Raw genomic sequence first — 14,976 nt, 5'->3', positions numbered from 1 at the left:
AGATTTGAACAGAGGCTTCTCCAAAGAAGAAATACAAATGGATAAAAAGCACTTGAAAAGATGCTCAACATCACTAGTTATTAGGGAAATGCAAATCAAAATTATAATGAGATACCATCTACACCCTTTAGACTGGTGGCTATTAAAAAAACAGAGTACTACAAATGTTGGAGAGTATGTGGAGGAATGGGAACTCCCATCCACTGCTGGTGGGACTATAGAAAAATCCAACCATTCTGGAGGCCAGTTTGGTGGTTCCTCAAAAAATTAGTTATAGATTTCCATATGACTCAGCAATTCCACTGCTGGGTATATACTCAGAATAACTGAAAACAAGAACATGAACCAGTATATGCACACCAGTATTCATAGCAGCATTATTCACTATTACCAAAAGTTGGGTCCTTTTTTGGAAACTCATAGTGCAGCAGTGCTCCAAAATATATTCAAAAATGTAGTAAAAAATGCAATGAATATGCCATGATGATGAAAGAGGTTGTTAATGTGGGAGAAGAGGGTCAGGAGGGTGGGGGGTAGACGGGGACTTCATATTATTTGAATGTAACATTTTTTTAAAAAATAAAGAAAAGGAAAACAGTTGGAATCCACTCAAATGCCCATCAACAGATGAATGGATAAACAAGTGTGATATATAAATACAATGGAGTACTACTCAACTGTAAGATGGAATAGAGTACTAACACATGGGATAACATAGATGAATCTTGAGGACTTTATTTTGAGTGAAGCAAGCCAGACATTGAAGGAGAAATACTACATAATTTCTCTGGTATGAATTAAGGAAATCAAGCTGTCTCAGAGAGCTAGAGCCTCTGGGGGGGCGAGGGGGAGAACGGTTGTGAGCTGACACCCTCATGGGCAAAATCTATGATAAAGTGGAGGTAAGCAGTTGCGCAGTGAAGGATAAGACAGGGACATAGGCATACTATTATATATAGTATGGGCTATATAATATATATAGTGGGGCTTGCAGGCTTGAGGGGAGCTAGAGTTAGGAGGATGGGTCAGATGGCCCATGGAATGGGAAAAGGGTTTGGGGGAGCAGGTGAACATGGGAGATTGTTGAGTATATGATTGAAACTATAATGTGAAAACTCTTTAGAATATATAATAAGGAAGGGTTACCTGTTAAAGTTGTTTGGTGGTGGGCATCTCACAGAGCTTGCAACTCTGGCAGTCTCAAAGGGAGCGTGTGAATGCTCTTCTTGTCATATTGTTTTAAATCAGTTGGGGAAGACACATACAGTGAGCAGGAAAGTGCTGTGCCCACATCCTAGGGACGTCTGATGTTATCAAGGAGAGGGGGGTCTCTCAAGAGATTGGGTGGGTCCCAATGGGGTAGGACAGACTAGAGTGTCAAGCCTTCAGCATTGTTGTAAGTATCTATGAATCTAGCCCTTCCAGCAGTGAAGCTGGGTTGTTAATGTGGACCCTGAGAGGAGGGGGAGAGATGAATAGAAAAAATGGAAGAGGGTGTAACTGGGGGCAATGGAAGTGTTCCACAAGATCGTGCAATGATGGATATAAGCCATGTTAAATTTCACCAAAAATTTATAAAAGTGTATAGTCTAAAATGTAAACCATAATGTAAACCATAAAGCAACAAAAATTTAGGAAAGTGTACAGCCTAAAATATAAACCATAACATAAGGCATAATGGAAGAATGGTCAGTAGTTATGTTTCAATATCTGTACATCAGCTGTAGCAAATATAACATCCACGTGTAAAAAGATCCCTGCTGGGAAGGGGGGAAAAGGGTTTAATGTTGTATATATGGGAGTCCCCTATATTGCATATGTGACTTTACTGTGATCTAAAACTTTTTAGAAGACAAAATTTAAAAAAAAAAAGGGATGTAGACACAGAGGAAGGAATGGAAGAGATTGCCTTGTCACCGTACATGCAGGGCAACTCCTATTACAGTGATAAAAGGCAAAATGTCAAAAACAAAGTTTTATGATATTTTTCATTTTTTAATACCCCAATTTATTTTTTACTTTATTTTAGGTTTTCTAAATTATTATGTATTCTATTTCTAATCTTTAAATTCATCAATACTATTTCATTTTCCTACTAACTGAATTTGGCAAAATATTAGGCTTCATTTTTGAAGATGTTTTTGATCACAGATGGGTTCAACTATAGCAGGGGAGAAGCACTAATGTGGGATATCATTGCTAGGGGATATATGGGTGGGCGTTCTTAAGGATATGCATATAGGGTATATAGATACGTTCAGTTGTTCATTGAGTATTGTCATAGTGGTTAGAGTTACACATGGCAACTGAAGGAGTGCTGAGTTCCCATCTTGGGGAGCTCTGTTGCTTTCCCCAGTGGAACAGCAACAATCCTCCAAGCCCAACGGCAAAGACCAGTCAAGAAGGATGATCCAATGATGGACCATTGATCCTGATGATTGTGCTTATGTGCCTGTGTGAGTGAAATTTCAACTATGCCTAGAGCTGCAGGGTGTCTAAGAGTTACCTCCCAATAGTCTCCATGTTGCTCAAATGTGGCCACTCTCTGAGTAACATTCAGTATGTAAATACATTACCTTCCCCCCAGCATGGGACATGATTCCTGGGGATGAGACTTCCTGGTGATGGTAATAATCCCCAGCCAGTGATGCCACTAGGAAAAGACCTTGAAAAAAAGGGAGAAATGGTAAAGACAAGTGAGTTTATATGGCTAAGAGACCTCAAAATGGGTTAGGAGGTCATCAGAGGAGTCACACTTACGCAAGTCTCAGCAGGATCCCAGAGACAGCCCAAATAGATACAACCCCAGGTACTGGTGCTCCTGAGAGCTATGGAGACGCACAGGTTCTACAGTCATTGCAGAAGTCATTGTCTTGCCAGTGGGCCCTACTTTGGAATTTGTGCCCCTGACTGTGATGGAGTTGAACTCAGATGTGTCCTCTCTACACAGGCCTCTTCTGTCACTTTACTGAACATGTGGTTGGTGCTGGGGTTTGTTTATTATCAGGAGACTTGAATCTCTGGACTGTCTATGTGCCAGCAGGGCCTTAGCCTCAGCACAGTTGCAACACCTACTCTCTGGTTCATTGGATGTACCCAGGTCAGCTGATGAGGAGATGAGAATGGTTAGCCTCCACACCAGGGAACCAAGAGTGTCTACAACTGGAAGCAGGAGAATCACCTCCATCAGCCACGTGAGATCTAAGCCCCTCTCGATTTAGAGGTGGAGTGGACATCACCATCCTAGGGTCCACAGGATGGAGGAATATAATATGGATTGAATTGGACTTGCTGGTATTCTACTATAGAACTGTTGTGACTGGCAATGGAAGAAATTGTATCCTTGATGGTGAGATGGTGGCAGTGGGAGTTACTGAGGACAGGGAGAGGGAGGAAGAGGTGTCATATGGGGCATTTGAGGACTTGGAGTTGTCCTGAATGATAGATATTGCAGGGACAGATGCAGGACAAAGTATTTCCTGCCGTAACCCACTGAAAGGACTGGGGAGAGGGTGAACTACAATGTAAAGTATGGTCCATGCAGTGTGGCAGTGCTCCAGGGTATATTCACCAAATGCAGTGAATGTGACTTTATGATGAAAGGGGATGTTGATGTGGGTGGAGCAGGGCAGGGTGTGGGGTATATGGGAACCTCTTATGGTTTTTAATGTAACATTTTGTGTGATCTATTTATGTAAAAATAAAGACAAAAAGTTTGCTAAAAAATAAAAAAGATGTTTAATTAAGTATATGGGTTTTGGGATTATGAGTGACAATGTATGTGTGTCTGCATCTGTGAGAAAAGTATAAATTTATATTTGTGCATGTTTGTAATGTATGGGTTGTACATCAGTTTATAATTCCTGACCTGTAAAATAATGCAGAGGGATTGAATAGTGGCCAGGATCAAATTGTTTTTGGTGAAAATAAATGGTTGATTGGTACAATTGTATATTAGGTTCTTCATTAATGACAAAATCAATGAATGCTTATAATTGAAAATTTTGCAAAAAATAATAGAAATTGAGTAAGTAGCTTTGACTTATCTATTAAAAGAATGGTAGATCTGCCTTTTAAAAACCTGATCCTGGTTGTTTTATTTTTGAGGGAAACTTATATAAATTTTTCTCTTTTTTCTCTCAATGTTGTTCTAATTACTTATTACTAGTGAGGACAATATTACAAAAATATGTTTTCTCAAAAAATTCCATGTTGATAGACATTGATTTGTGCAAATGATCTACTGATTTCTAAAAGTAAATTATTAGAAGCATGTTTTCCTTTTCTCATAGCTCTTTGAAAATCCTTCTCAGTTATATTGTCTGATTCCATATATGCTCATAAATTAAATGGTGTTAGCCTAAATGGTATGCTCATAAATTAAATGGTGTTAGCCTAAATGGTATGAAGATTAGGAAAGAACTCACTTTGTGGTATAAAAGCTTCTAAGGAAGCAGAGAATAAAGTGACTTGATGCCTGTCCCTCATGGCTCAGACATGAACATTTTCTTTGCATCCCTCTTTGCCTCCAGAGATTATGGGAAAGAAAGAGCCTTGTGCAAACACTCCAGTGGTCTCTTATGAGATCCTGATTAGAAACTTGTAATTGTTTTTGGTAATTAGCAACTGCAAAAATATTTTTCAGAAATATTCTCAGTTCCCCATGACAGCACTCTCACGATACAAGTAATATTATAATTGTTCTGCAGGGAGGTGAGGTCACAAAATCACAAAACCCCATTTCAGGGTCTTATTTCCCCTCTACCACACACATATTAGCAATTATAACCAACTCACAGGACCAGAGTATTGGGAGTGAGAAGTTGGGTAAGTATTTCCTATATCAATGGGAAATGCAAAATCATAAGAGAAAGAGGCCTATCGATAGTCAGGAAAAGTGATAATATTATAAAAATGAATTCTTCAGGGTTTGAAACTGTTCCAGAATACAAAATACAAAGATGAGAAGAATAATTTCTGAGGTATAAGCAAAGCAGGTAAAGAAAAATGCAGGTCTTAGATCCAATACCAATCCCTGGTGTTTCCTAGTGTAATTTGGTTAATTCCTCATCGATGGTAATTGTTAGTGTTTACTGCAAGTGATAATGAAATCTCTGATTTTTAGAATGATTAAGGACTGCAGTTCTGAAATTAATCTGCTGTTTAGTCAGTCCACCTTACAGGAATCATAGAGAAAATTTTCAGGATTAATATAGGTGTGCATGTAATACATCCATGTTTGTAATAATGAACAGGACATATCAACAGGAATCATCCAATCCTGTGCAGAAATTGTGTATCTGAACAGCAGCTGATGGAAAAGAAATGTTTTCTTTAAGTCAGGGGTTATGAATTGCTTCATAGAGACAGTAAATGTGACATTACTGAAAACAACTGTGGTCTATTGATTATGGTGAGACTGTTTTGCCCCTTGATATTAGGGAATGAATAATTAAGAATAATGCAACTCTATTAGTATGTCTTTCAGAAAGAATCTGTAAGGCTCAAATGTATCTTTCTGTATTTTCTATGGTTTAAAAACATACTATCAGACATAGGTTTTAGCATTTCTATTTAAGCAGTACAAAAGATTTCACAGTTTACAGACTCTATTTCTCATACATCCTATACTTTAATATCTTTCACATATCTCATCTTATTGCAAACTTAATTTAGATATTAATAGGTAAATATGATTCAAAATTAGTAATGATTTCATTTCAATTCCTTGTATTTCATCATGCTTTAGTATCTCATGTCCCTCATTTTAGAGCATGGCCTAATGTTGTTAAATACATCCAGTGAGAGATGTCATTATACATTTATTCCCACTATAAAGGCAAAGTTATCTTTCTGTTGCCATCCTAATACAGAATTTATCTTGCATTTACTAAATCCTTCTTGTTATAGGGTAGGTTTATGTAGTAATATGCTGCAATCAGGGCATCTACATTTTACTGTGATCAAAGTGATTATTCATATTTGATATTGGGCTATGTAATAACTTTTACACCTAGCTGGAAAACTTTAAAATAAAATGAAATCAATTTAAAATGAAATGACAGCAGATGAGAACAAAATATAGAGAGCTATTTGAATAATATAGCTAGGTTTCTTCCTTAGTATAGCATGTGTTGTTAAAGCTACCTAGGGTGTAATTTTGACAAATCATTTAACTTCTTTGTACCTAAATTATCCTCAACTTTATGATTAATATATCAGTGTCTGCATCATGGATTTGTGAAGAAAACAGAAGTTACTATATGTAAACTTGATAGCAATGGTACATACATGGTAATTTCTCTTTAATGATTATTTATTCAATGCTTAGAAATCTCTTAATGAAAGAAAAACTAATATGTCTTTAAGTGCAATCTAATGGTAAGTGGAGAATCTTCTTTTTAATTGACATGATAAATTTAGCTCATGCGTTATGTTCCCACTGCAGTATCTTCTGACTCTGAAATAAAGAGAATGACCTCCAGGGATTTGGTGTTCCCACTGCAGTATCTTCTGACTCTGAAATAAAGAGAATGACCTCCAGGGATTTGGTGATGGGAGTGATAGTCTTATTACAAACCATATTTGGAATGCTGGGGAATTTCTCTTTTTTTTACCATTATATCTTCCTTTCCTTCACTGGGTGCAGATCAAGGTCCATAGATTTGATTATCAAGCACCTGATAGTAGCCAACTCATTGATCCTTCTCTGTAAAGGAATACCACAATCAATGGCAGCATTTGGTTTGAAATATTTGTTCAATGATTTTAGATGCAAAGTTGTTTTCTATTTTCACAGAGTGGGCAGGGGGGTGTCCATTGGAACCACCTGTCTCTTGAGTATCTTCCAAGCCATTATGGTCAGTCCCAGGAATGCCAGGTGGGCAGAGTTGAAATTAAAATCCTCAAAGTATATTGGCTTTTCCCTTTTCCTGTGCTGGATTGTCTACATGCTGGTAAATATTATTTTTATTATACATATAACAGGCAGTCAGAGCACCAAAAACACTACAAACAAAAAAAAATTTGGATATTGTACTTCTATACGTCAGGACAAAATCTCAGAGTCACTCTATGCAGTGTTGTTATCAGTCCCTGATGCTTTATTTCTGGGGCTCATGCTCTGGGCCAATGGCTCCATGGTTTACATCTTGTACAGGCACAAGCAGAGGGTCCAATATATTCATAGGAAACATGTCTCCCCCAGTTCCTCCCCTGAGTCCAGAGCTACCCACACCATCCTTGTACTGGTGAGCACTTTTGTAACTTTTTATACCCTCTCCTGCATATTTCATGTTTGTATCACTCTTTTAAATAATCCTAGTTGGTGGCTGGTAAACACTTCTGCACTTTTTAATTCATGTTTCCCAGCTCTCAGCCCATTTATTCTCATGTTTCGTGACCCCATGTTTTCAGGCTCCACTCTGTCAAGTAAAGCATGCAGAATTCCCCATCTTATCAGAAATATGTAAGTGTATGTTTTTGTACAATGTTCAGTTATGATTTACACATCTTCTAGTCTATCATAAGAACTATTATGAAAAGTCACACTTCAAGTGCAGGGAAAGCTGCACTTGCCCAAGAATTAACAGTAAATGATAACAGCTGAAATATTATGCAATTACTATTTAAGTACATCTTGGAGTATGTAAGTTTTTAGCTGATATAGTATATTTTTTCAAAAATTCACTACACATGAAATTGTGCAAAAGTTACATAATAAAGGAAGAGATTGTGTGTGGGGTGGGTGGTGATTCAGAATACTTAAAAGAAAACATCCCCATGGAATAATGAAGTAGCATGTTGGGAAAAATGAATACAGATTCAGAATCAGAGAGTAGAATCATTGGGGACAAGTTATGATTTTTAAATTTTATGTACTTAGAGAGATGGTAGTCATTTGAAATATGCTGCTCTAAAGAGAGATTGATATCTTTAAAATATTATCATGTAGAAATGTCCACATAGAACTGAAGTAGATCAAACAAGAATGTGAAAAAGATATTTTTGCTGTTTTTTAGAGATGTGTTTGAGAATCTGAAAAAATCTGGTTAACTGGTAGAAAATTTAATGGATTTTTGTACTGTAGATGGAAGTGTGTGTGTGTTTTGTTTGTTTGTTTGGTTGGTTTTTTGGTATATGAACACTCCTACTGGGGATTTTGTCAAGAAAAATTTTGGGGAGAGCACCCTCATTTCTTTAAGTTAAGGGCATAAGATTTTAGTTGAGACTTTCATTAACCTTGGAGCAGTAGAGGGAGAGCCATTTGAAAGAAGAAAAGCATGTATCCATTTTTTGTTCGTAATGTGGAGTTAATAACTTATTGGATTCTGAAGTATCCTAATAATGTTTCCTCAACTTTAAGAAACATTTTCTTATAGCTTTCTATATATTTACATTATAAAGCAGATGTAAAGAAGTAAATTTATAAAAATTTTAAACAGCAGCGTTTGTCCTAATGAATATACATTGAATATTATGCCAAAATATAGAGAAACACATTTTTAGCTCCCACAAGACACATAAATTATTTATATTTACATATATACATATATTAATATTTCCATGTACATATGTATGTGCATATATATAAAACTAGACTATGTTTGATATGCAGTAATATTGAAAAAGTATAAACTGAGGAATTAAAATAACAACAAATTTTGTTTAACTGTGAAGTATATTTAAGCTGATGATTTATAGCACCAGGCTTGTTACTTTGTTAAAATTATAACTATGTGCATGTATATATACTTAAATAGTTAATTAACTGAGCTAATGAGAAACTTTTTAATTTTCCTCATTTTCTGTTATGCTACTTGTTTAATTGATTAAAATGATATGATGACATGAAATGTAATGAAAATGAGGTAAAAACTTTTCTACTTTAATTATGTATTAGTAATATCTCTTTAAAAATATCCAATTTAATATATGCATTGTTTGATATTAATAGCAATAATATAATTATGATCAATATAATGATGCATATATTTGGGATTGTATGTATCAACTTGATGCATGATCTTCATTACATCGCACTTAGTTTTTATTTTTTGTATCTTCTATTTTTAAAATTCTGGATATTGCCTCTTTTCTTTGGAAGTTGTATACTCACTCCATTTCTCTTAGTTTATAACCCAGACATTAAAGCATATTTTTCAAAATTAATCAGAGGGTAAAGTTATCCAATATGTTCAAATGCCTTACTGAAAATATAAAGACAAGGGCACACTAATCTACAAGTTAAATTTGTTTTATTGTACTTTGCCTCATTGCATTTTGCAGATATTGCATTTTTTCACAAATAGAAGGTTAGTGGCAACCCCACATTGGGCAAGTCCATCAGCACCATTTTTCCAAAAGCATGTACTTGTTTCTGTCTCTGTGTCATATTTTGCTAATTATACTAATATTTCAAATGTTTACTTTATTATTATGTATGTTAGGTTATCTGTGTTTTTTTGGCACTACTGTTGTAATTGTTTGGGGAACAACATGATCACATAAGATGGCAAATTTTATAAATGCATGACCTGACTGCTCCACTGGACAATTGTTCCCCAATACAACTAAATTGAAATTGGGCCAATTAGTAACCCTGTAATGGCCTCTATGTGGTCAAATGAAGAATTGCACATCTCTTACTTTAAATCAAACCTTGAAATTATTAAGCTTAATGAGGAAGGCATGTTGAAAGCCGAGATAAGCCAAAAGTTTGGCCTCTTGTGCCAAGTTAGCCAGGTGGTAAAAGTAAAGGAAAAGTTCTTGAAGGAAATTAAAAGTACTACTCCAATAGGCACCCAAATGATAAGAAAACATAAAACCCATATTGCTGATGTAAAGAAAATTATAGTGATCACACCAATCACAGCATTCCATTGAAGCCAAAGTCTAATCTGGAGCGAGGACCAGCTCTCTGCAAGTCTATGGAGGCTGAAAGGAACACAGAAGCTGAAAAAGAGAAATTTAAGTTAGCATAGGTCACTGCATGAGATCTAAGGAAATAAGTCACTTCCAAAACATAAAAGTGCAATGTGAAGCAGCAAGTGCTGAAATAAATGCTGCAGCAAGTTATCCAGAATATGTAGTTAAGTGCAGATTGAAGGATTTTTTATGTAGAGGAAACAACCTTCTATTGGAAGAAATTTCCATGTAGGACTTTCATAGCTGAAGAAGAGAAGGCAACTTGATTTGACTTAATGCTTGAAAGCACAGGCTGACTCTAATATTAGGTGAAAATACAGCTGCTGACTTTAAGTTGAAGCCAGTGCCATTTACCACACTGAAAATCTTAGGGCCCTTAAGAATTATGCTAAAACTACTCTACCTGTGCTCTATAAATGGAATAACAAAGCCTGGCTGACAACAAATCTGTTTATAACATGATTCACTGAATATTTTAAGCCCATTGTTGAGACCTACTGCTCAGAATAAAAAAATCCATTCTAAATATCACAGCTCATTGACAACACACCTGTTCACCCAAGAGCACTGATGAGCATGTGCAATGAAATTCATGACTTTGCCACAACATCCATTTGCAGTGCATGTATCAAGGAGTTCATTTTGATTTTCAAGGGTTATTATTGAAGAAATAGATTTTGTAAGCCATAACTGCCATAAACAGATTCCTCATATGGATCAGGGAAAAGTAAATTGAAAACTTTCTGGAAGGGATTACTTATTTTGGATGCCACAAAGAACAAACATGGATCATGGGAGGAGATCAGAATATCAACATCAAAACAACATCCAACCCTCATGGATGACTTTGAGGCATTGAAGATATTAGGGAAGGATGTCACAGCAGATATGGAAATAGTAAGATTACTAGAATTAAACATGCAGTTTCATATTAAAACTTGAATGGATAAGGAGTTGCTTTTTATGTGTGAGGAAAGAAAGAGGTTTCTTGAGATGGAATTATTTTCTGGTGAAGATGCTGTGAACATTACTGAAATGACAGCAAGAGATTTAGAAGATTATACCAACTTCACTGATAAAGTAGCAACAGGGTTTGAAAGGATTGATTCCAATTTTGAAATAATGTCTACTGGATGTAAAATGCTATCAGACAGCATGCATACTACAGAAAAATCTGTTGTGAAAACGTCAATCAATGTGGCAAAAGTAATTGTCTTTTTTTTTAAGATTTATTTTTTATTTATTTATCTCCCCTCCCCCCCAGTTGTCTGCTCTCTGTGTCCAGTTGTCTTATTTTAATAAATTGTTACAGCCAATCCAAACTTCAGCAACCTCCACTGTTATCATTCAGCAGCCATTTACATATAGGAAAGGCCTTCAACCAGGAAAAAGATTGACTTGTTGAAGAATCAGATGATGGTGAGCATTTGTTTTAGCAATAAAGAGTTTTTAAATTAAGGTATGTACATTTTTTTAGACATAAGATTATTGTACACTTCATAGACTATAGTACAGCATAAACATAGTTTATAAACCCTGGGTAACCAAAAAATTTGTTTGATCACTGTATTGTGATATTAATTTTATTGTGGTGGTCTGGAATCAAACCCACAAAATCTCTAAGTTGCATCTGTAGTTACCTTCTACCAACTTTTTACATTGCTTATATGTATTTAAGACTATATATAAGATGTATGTACTGATGTTACATGGAGAACTCAATGAACTTCCAAAACTTGGGCAAACCAATTGTATTAGTCTGCCAACAGAGTGTCAATGCAAATTACCAGAAATCTTTTGGTTTTTGTAAAAGGTATTTACTTGGGGTAAAAGCTTACTGTCACAAGGCCCTAAAGAGTTCAACTCAAGGTTGATTTCCCACCAAAGTCAGTTGCCAAGTGTTGAAACAAGCTGGTCACTGATCTCTCCAAGCATCCAGTCTTCCCCTCTGGACTTCCTCTCTCTCAACTGCAGGCTGGCATAAGGCCTGTCTCTCAGGGCTTCCTCTCTCTCAACATAGAGCTCATTTATTTCTGGGCCTTCTATATCAGTCTCAGCTGTATGGTTCTCTTCCCAAGGTCAGCTGCAAATTATCAAATGAATGGCTCATCTCTCCCTGCAGCCCCAGGATAAACTTTGACAGAGCTCTCTCTCTTCCCAATTTTTCTTCTTGAGTGTCAATTTATATTGGCCCACCAGGAGTCAGGGTCTCAACCTGAGTCAAGCTTTTCTCACATGGTAGAATCAAAAACCTACTTTTAAGAGGTAAATTAATTAAGGGTCCCTCAAATGAATCTAATATAATCTAAGGGTAATACATCCAGAAAAATAGAATAGTTTACAAACATAATATTTCTCTTTCATAAAAATGATTGCAAACTGTCACACCACTCAAAAGTCAGAATATTGATAGGCTGAGTATCCTTTTATGTTTCCTCCATGCCACTATCCACATTGGTAACAGTAGCCTGACTGCTATTACCATTGAACAGTTCCTTCTGCGTTTTACTTTATATAAGTGGAATCATTTAGCAATAAAACCTTTGTATGTTGAGTTTCCATTCCATGTGTTGTTTGTATCTTGATCTGTACAGTTACAAGTTATTGTGGATCATTCATAAGCATTGTTGTATAAGATCCCATTGTGTCATTATCAAATATTTAATATAATAATTTCATTGTTTATGTGCATGTAATTTTCACTATGGAGCTATGATCATTAGTGTAGGTATTCAAATGGCAGAATTTGTGTTTTGGTGAAATGTATGAATTTTTGTTGCATATATGTGTATTGCTGAAATTATTCATCATGTTTACATCCTTTCCAACACAGATGATGCTGTCAAACTGTTTTACTATAATTTTGTAAGAATTTTCACACCAACAATCAGTGTATGATATTTCTTATTTAACCACATTATTGCTCATATATGATTTTTTTTTCCATTTTCATTTTAGCATTCTGGTTGTTGTGTCATGCTAAGAGCTAATGGTTCATTAAAGGAGTTGAACATGTTTTCACATGTTTATCAGCCATTTTCTGACTCTTTTTGGGAAACGCCTGTTCATTTACTCTGTTCATTTTTTTCTTGATTGAATTTTCTGTCATTCTCTTATCGGTTTGTAAGCATTCTTTATGAATTCTGAAAACAAGTGCTTAATGTCCCTGTCCCCACATCTCTTTCTCTCTCTCTGATTAACTCTTAATTCCACTATAATCTAATTTGCCTTTACCCTTCTAATTTATTTTTTCCTTGTAAATATTTTCCTGTTCTAAGACCACAAAAATGTTCTCCTTTGTTTTCTAATAAATATTTCATTATTAGTTTTTAAAATTTCAATCAGCCATTCATCAAGAATTGATTTTTTATGCGGTAGGAGTATGGATTGATGTTTTTCCAAAAACAACTGAAAACTCAGTGTATTCTGAAAGTGAAGCATAATTTGATTTCATTTGCTCTCACTTGTTATTTTGTCATATAGATTAACATCTCCCCATCCTTGGAGCTGTTTATTCTTACTATTTCTACCTATCATCTTAATTTTTAGCAATCCCATTAGCCACACTAGAAAGATGAAATTTAAAGAAAAAAATCCTCAAAAATTTTTGGTCATGGGATTGATTTTTTCCATCTTTTAAAGTGAAAGGTGTCCCTATTGGGATATATTTCTCAGTGGGTACCTCAAATTTCTAACATTCTGTATCAGCTTTATTCCAATATAAATTTCCTTCCTTCCTTCCTTCCTTCCTTCCTTCCTTCCTTCCTTCCTTCCTTCCTTCCTTCCTTCCTTCCTTCCTTCCTTCCCTCCCTCCCTCCCTCCCTCCCTCCTTCCTTCCTTCCTTCCTTCCTTCCTTCCTTCCTTCCTTCCTTCCTTCCTTCCTTCCTTCCTTCCTTCCTTCCTTCCTTCCTTCCTTCTTCTTTCTTCTTTCTTTCTTTTCTTCTTTCTTTCTTTCCTCATTCAAAAAATATGAGTTCCCCATATACCCCCCACCCCCCTCACCTACTCCTCCCACATCAACAACCTCTTAAAGATCTTGTACTGCAAGACAGCATTCAAGAGGGTATTAATTTATATTTCTGGGGCAAATGTCATTATAATTACCTGATGACTGTAATATAGGTAAATCCTTCTGCTGAGGAAAAACTATTGCAAACTTGATAGTAACAGAGTTAAAATTTGGGGGATTCTTATGCCCAAGCTTCCTCACATGTGGCACAAATCTATTTTTTGTGCAGCATATACCTGAGTCCCTTTGTGTTAACATCATGGAGCTTGCAGGAGCCAGGGAGGCTCATCCCCAGAAGTCATGTCCCACATCAGGGGAAATGTAATGCATTTATATGCTGAGTTTGGCTTATAGAGAGGCCATATTTGAGCAACAAGGAGGATCTCAGGAGGTAACTCTTAGACACCCAATAATACTAGGCATAATTTCAATTTCAAAAGCAAAAGTAAAGGTTCATAAGTATAGTCATCAATATTAAGAGCCTATCAATGGTCCATCCTCCTTCAATAGTTACTGCTTCTGGATTCATGGGATTCCTGCTGTCTGATTAAAGAATGTGGCAGAGTTCCCCAGGGTGAGAAATCAATATTCTTACTATGCGAATCTCCACCCACCGTGACAATGCTCCATGAACACTTGAACACATTCATATGCCTTATAAGTATGCCCCAGGTGACCATCTTCCCATGCATCCCCTGTCATTGACAACTTACAACAATGATCCTCCCCTGCCACATTTGTAACTCCTCTGTGATCCCAAAACTTCTTCAAATATGAAGCCAGCAGGGAAGAAGATTTGCCTCAAGGGATTGAGCTTCCATCTATGACATGGGAGGTCCCAGGTTTGGTTCCTATGGCCTCCATGGCAAACTGGCATGACAGGCAGGCATGGTGAGCTGATGCAGGAAGAAGATGCAACAAAGAGACCCAGAGGAAAGATAATGAGATACACAACAAACCAGTTAACTGAGGTGGCTCAAGTAATTGAATGCCTCTTTCCCACATCAGAAGTCCCATGACCACTTTCCAGTGCCTCCTAA

General features: G+C 36.2%; 1 protein-coding gene across 1 annotated transcript; it reads left to right on the top strand.

The window, feature by feature from the left end:
* The first annotated feature begins 6,533 nt into the window (after window positions 1-6,533).
* Window positions 6,534-9,046, top strand: LOC101428640 (vomeronasal type-1 receptor 4-like). Its single transcript, XM_023590997.1, has 2 exons — window positions 6,534-7,403; window positions 9,026-9,046. The coding sequence occupies exons 1-2, from the start codon at window positions 6,534-6,536 to the stop codon at window positions 9,044-9,046; spliced, it is 891 nt and encodes a 296-aa protein (XP_023446765.1).
* Window positions 9,047-14,976: the final 5,930 nt, after the last annotated feature.

The sequence above is a fragment of the Dasypus novemcinctus genome, chromosome 12 (genome assembly GCF_030445035.2).
Source record: "Dasypus novemcinctus isolate mDasNov1 chromosome 12, mDasNov1.1.hap2, whole genome shotgun sequence".
Taxonomy (NCBI): Eukaryota; Metazoa; Chordata; class Mammalia; order Cingulata; family Dasypodidae; genus Dasypus; species Dasypus novemcinctus.
The sequence above is the reverse complement of the archived record's forward strand: the minus strand, read 5'-3'. Positions and strand labels throughout refer to the sequence as shown.

Bases quoted from the DNA above. Each gene is read 5' to 3' on its own strand.
- LOC101428640 (XM_023590997.1), top strand. From the start codon at position 6,534: ATGACCTCCAGGGATTTGGTGATGGGAGTGATAGTCTTATTACAAACC. The intron at 7,404-9,025 runs CCCATGTTTTCA...CTTGATGCATGA, and splicing joins TTATTCTCATGTTTCGTGAC to TCTTCATTACATCGCACTTA.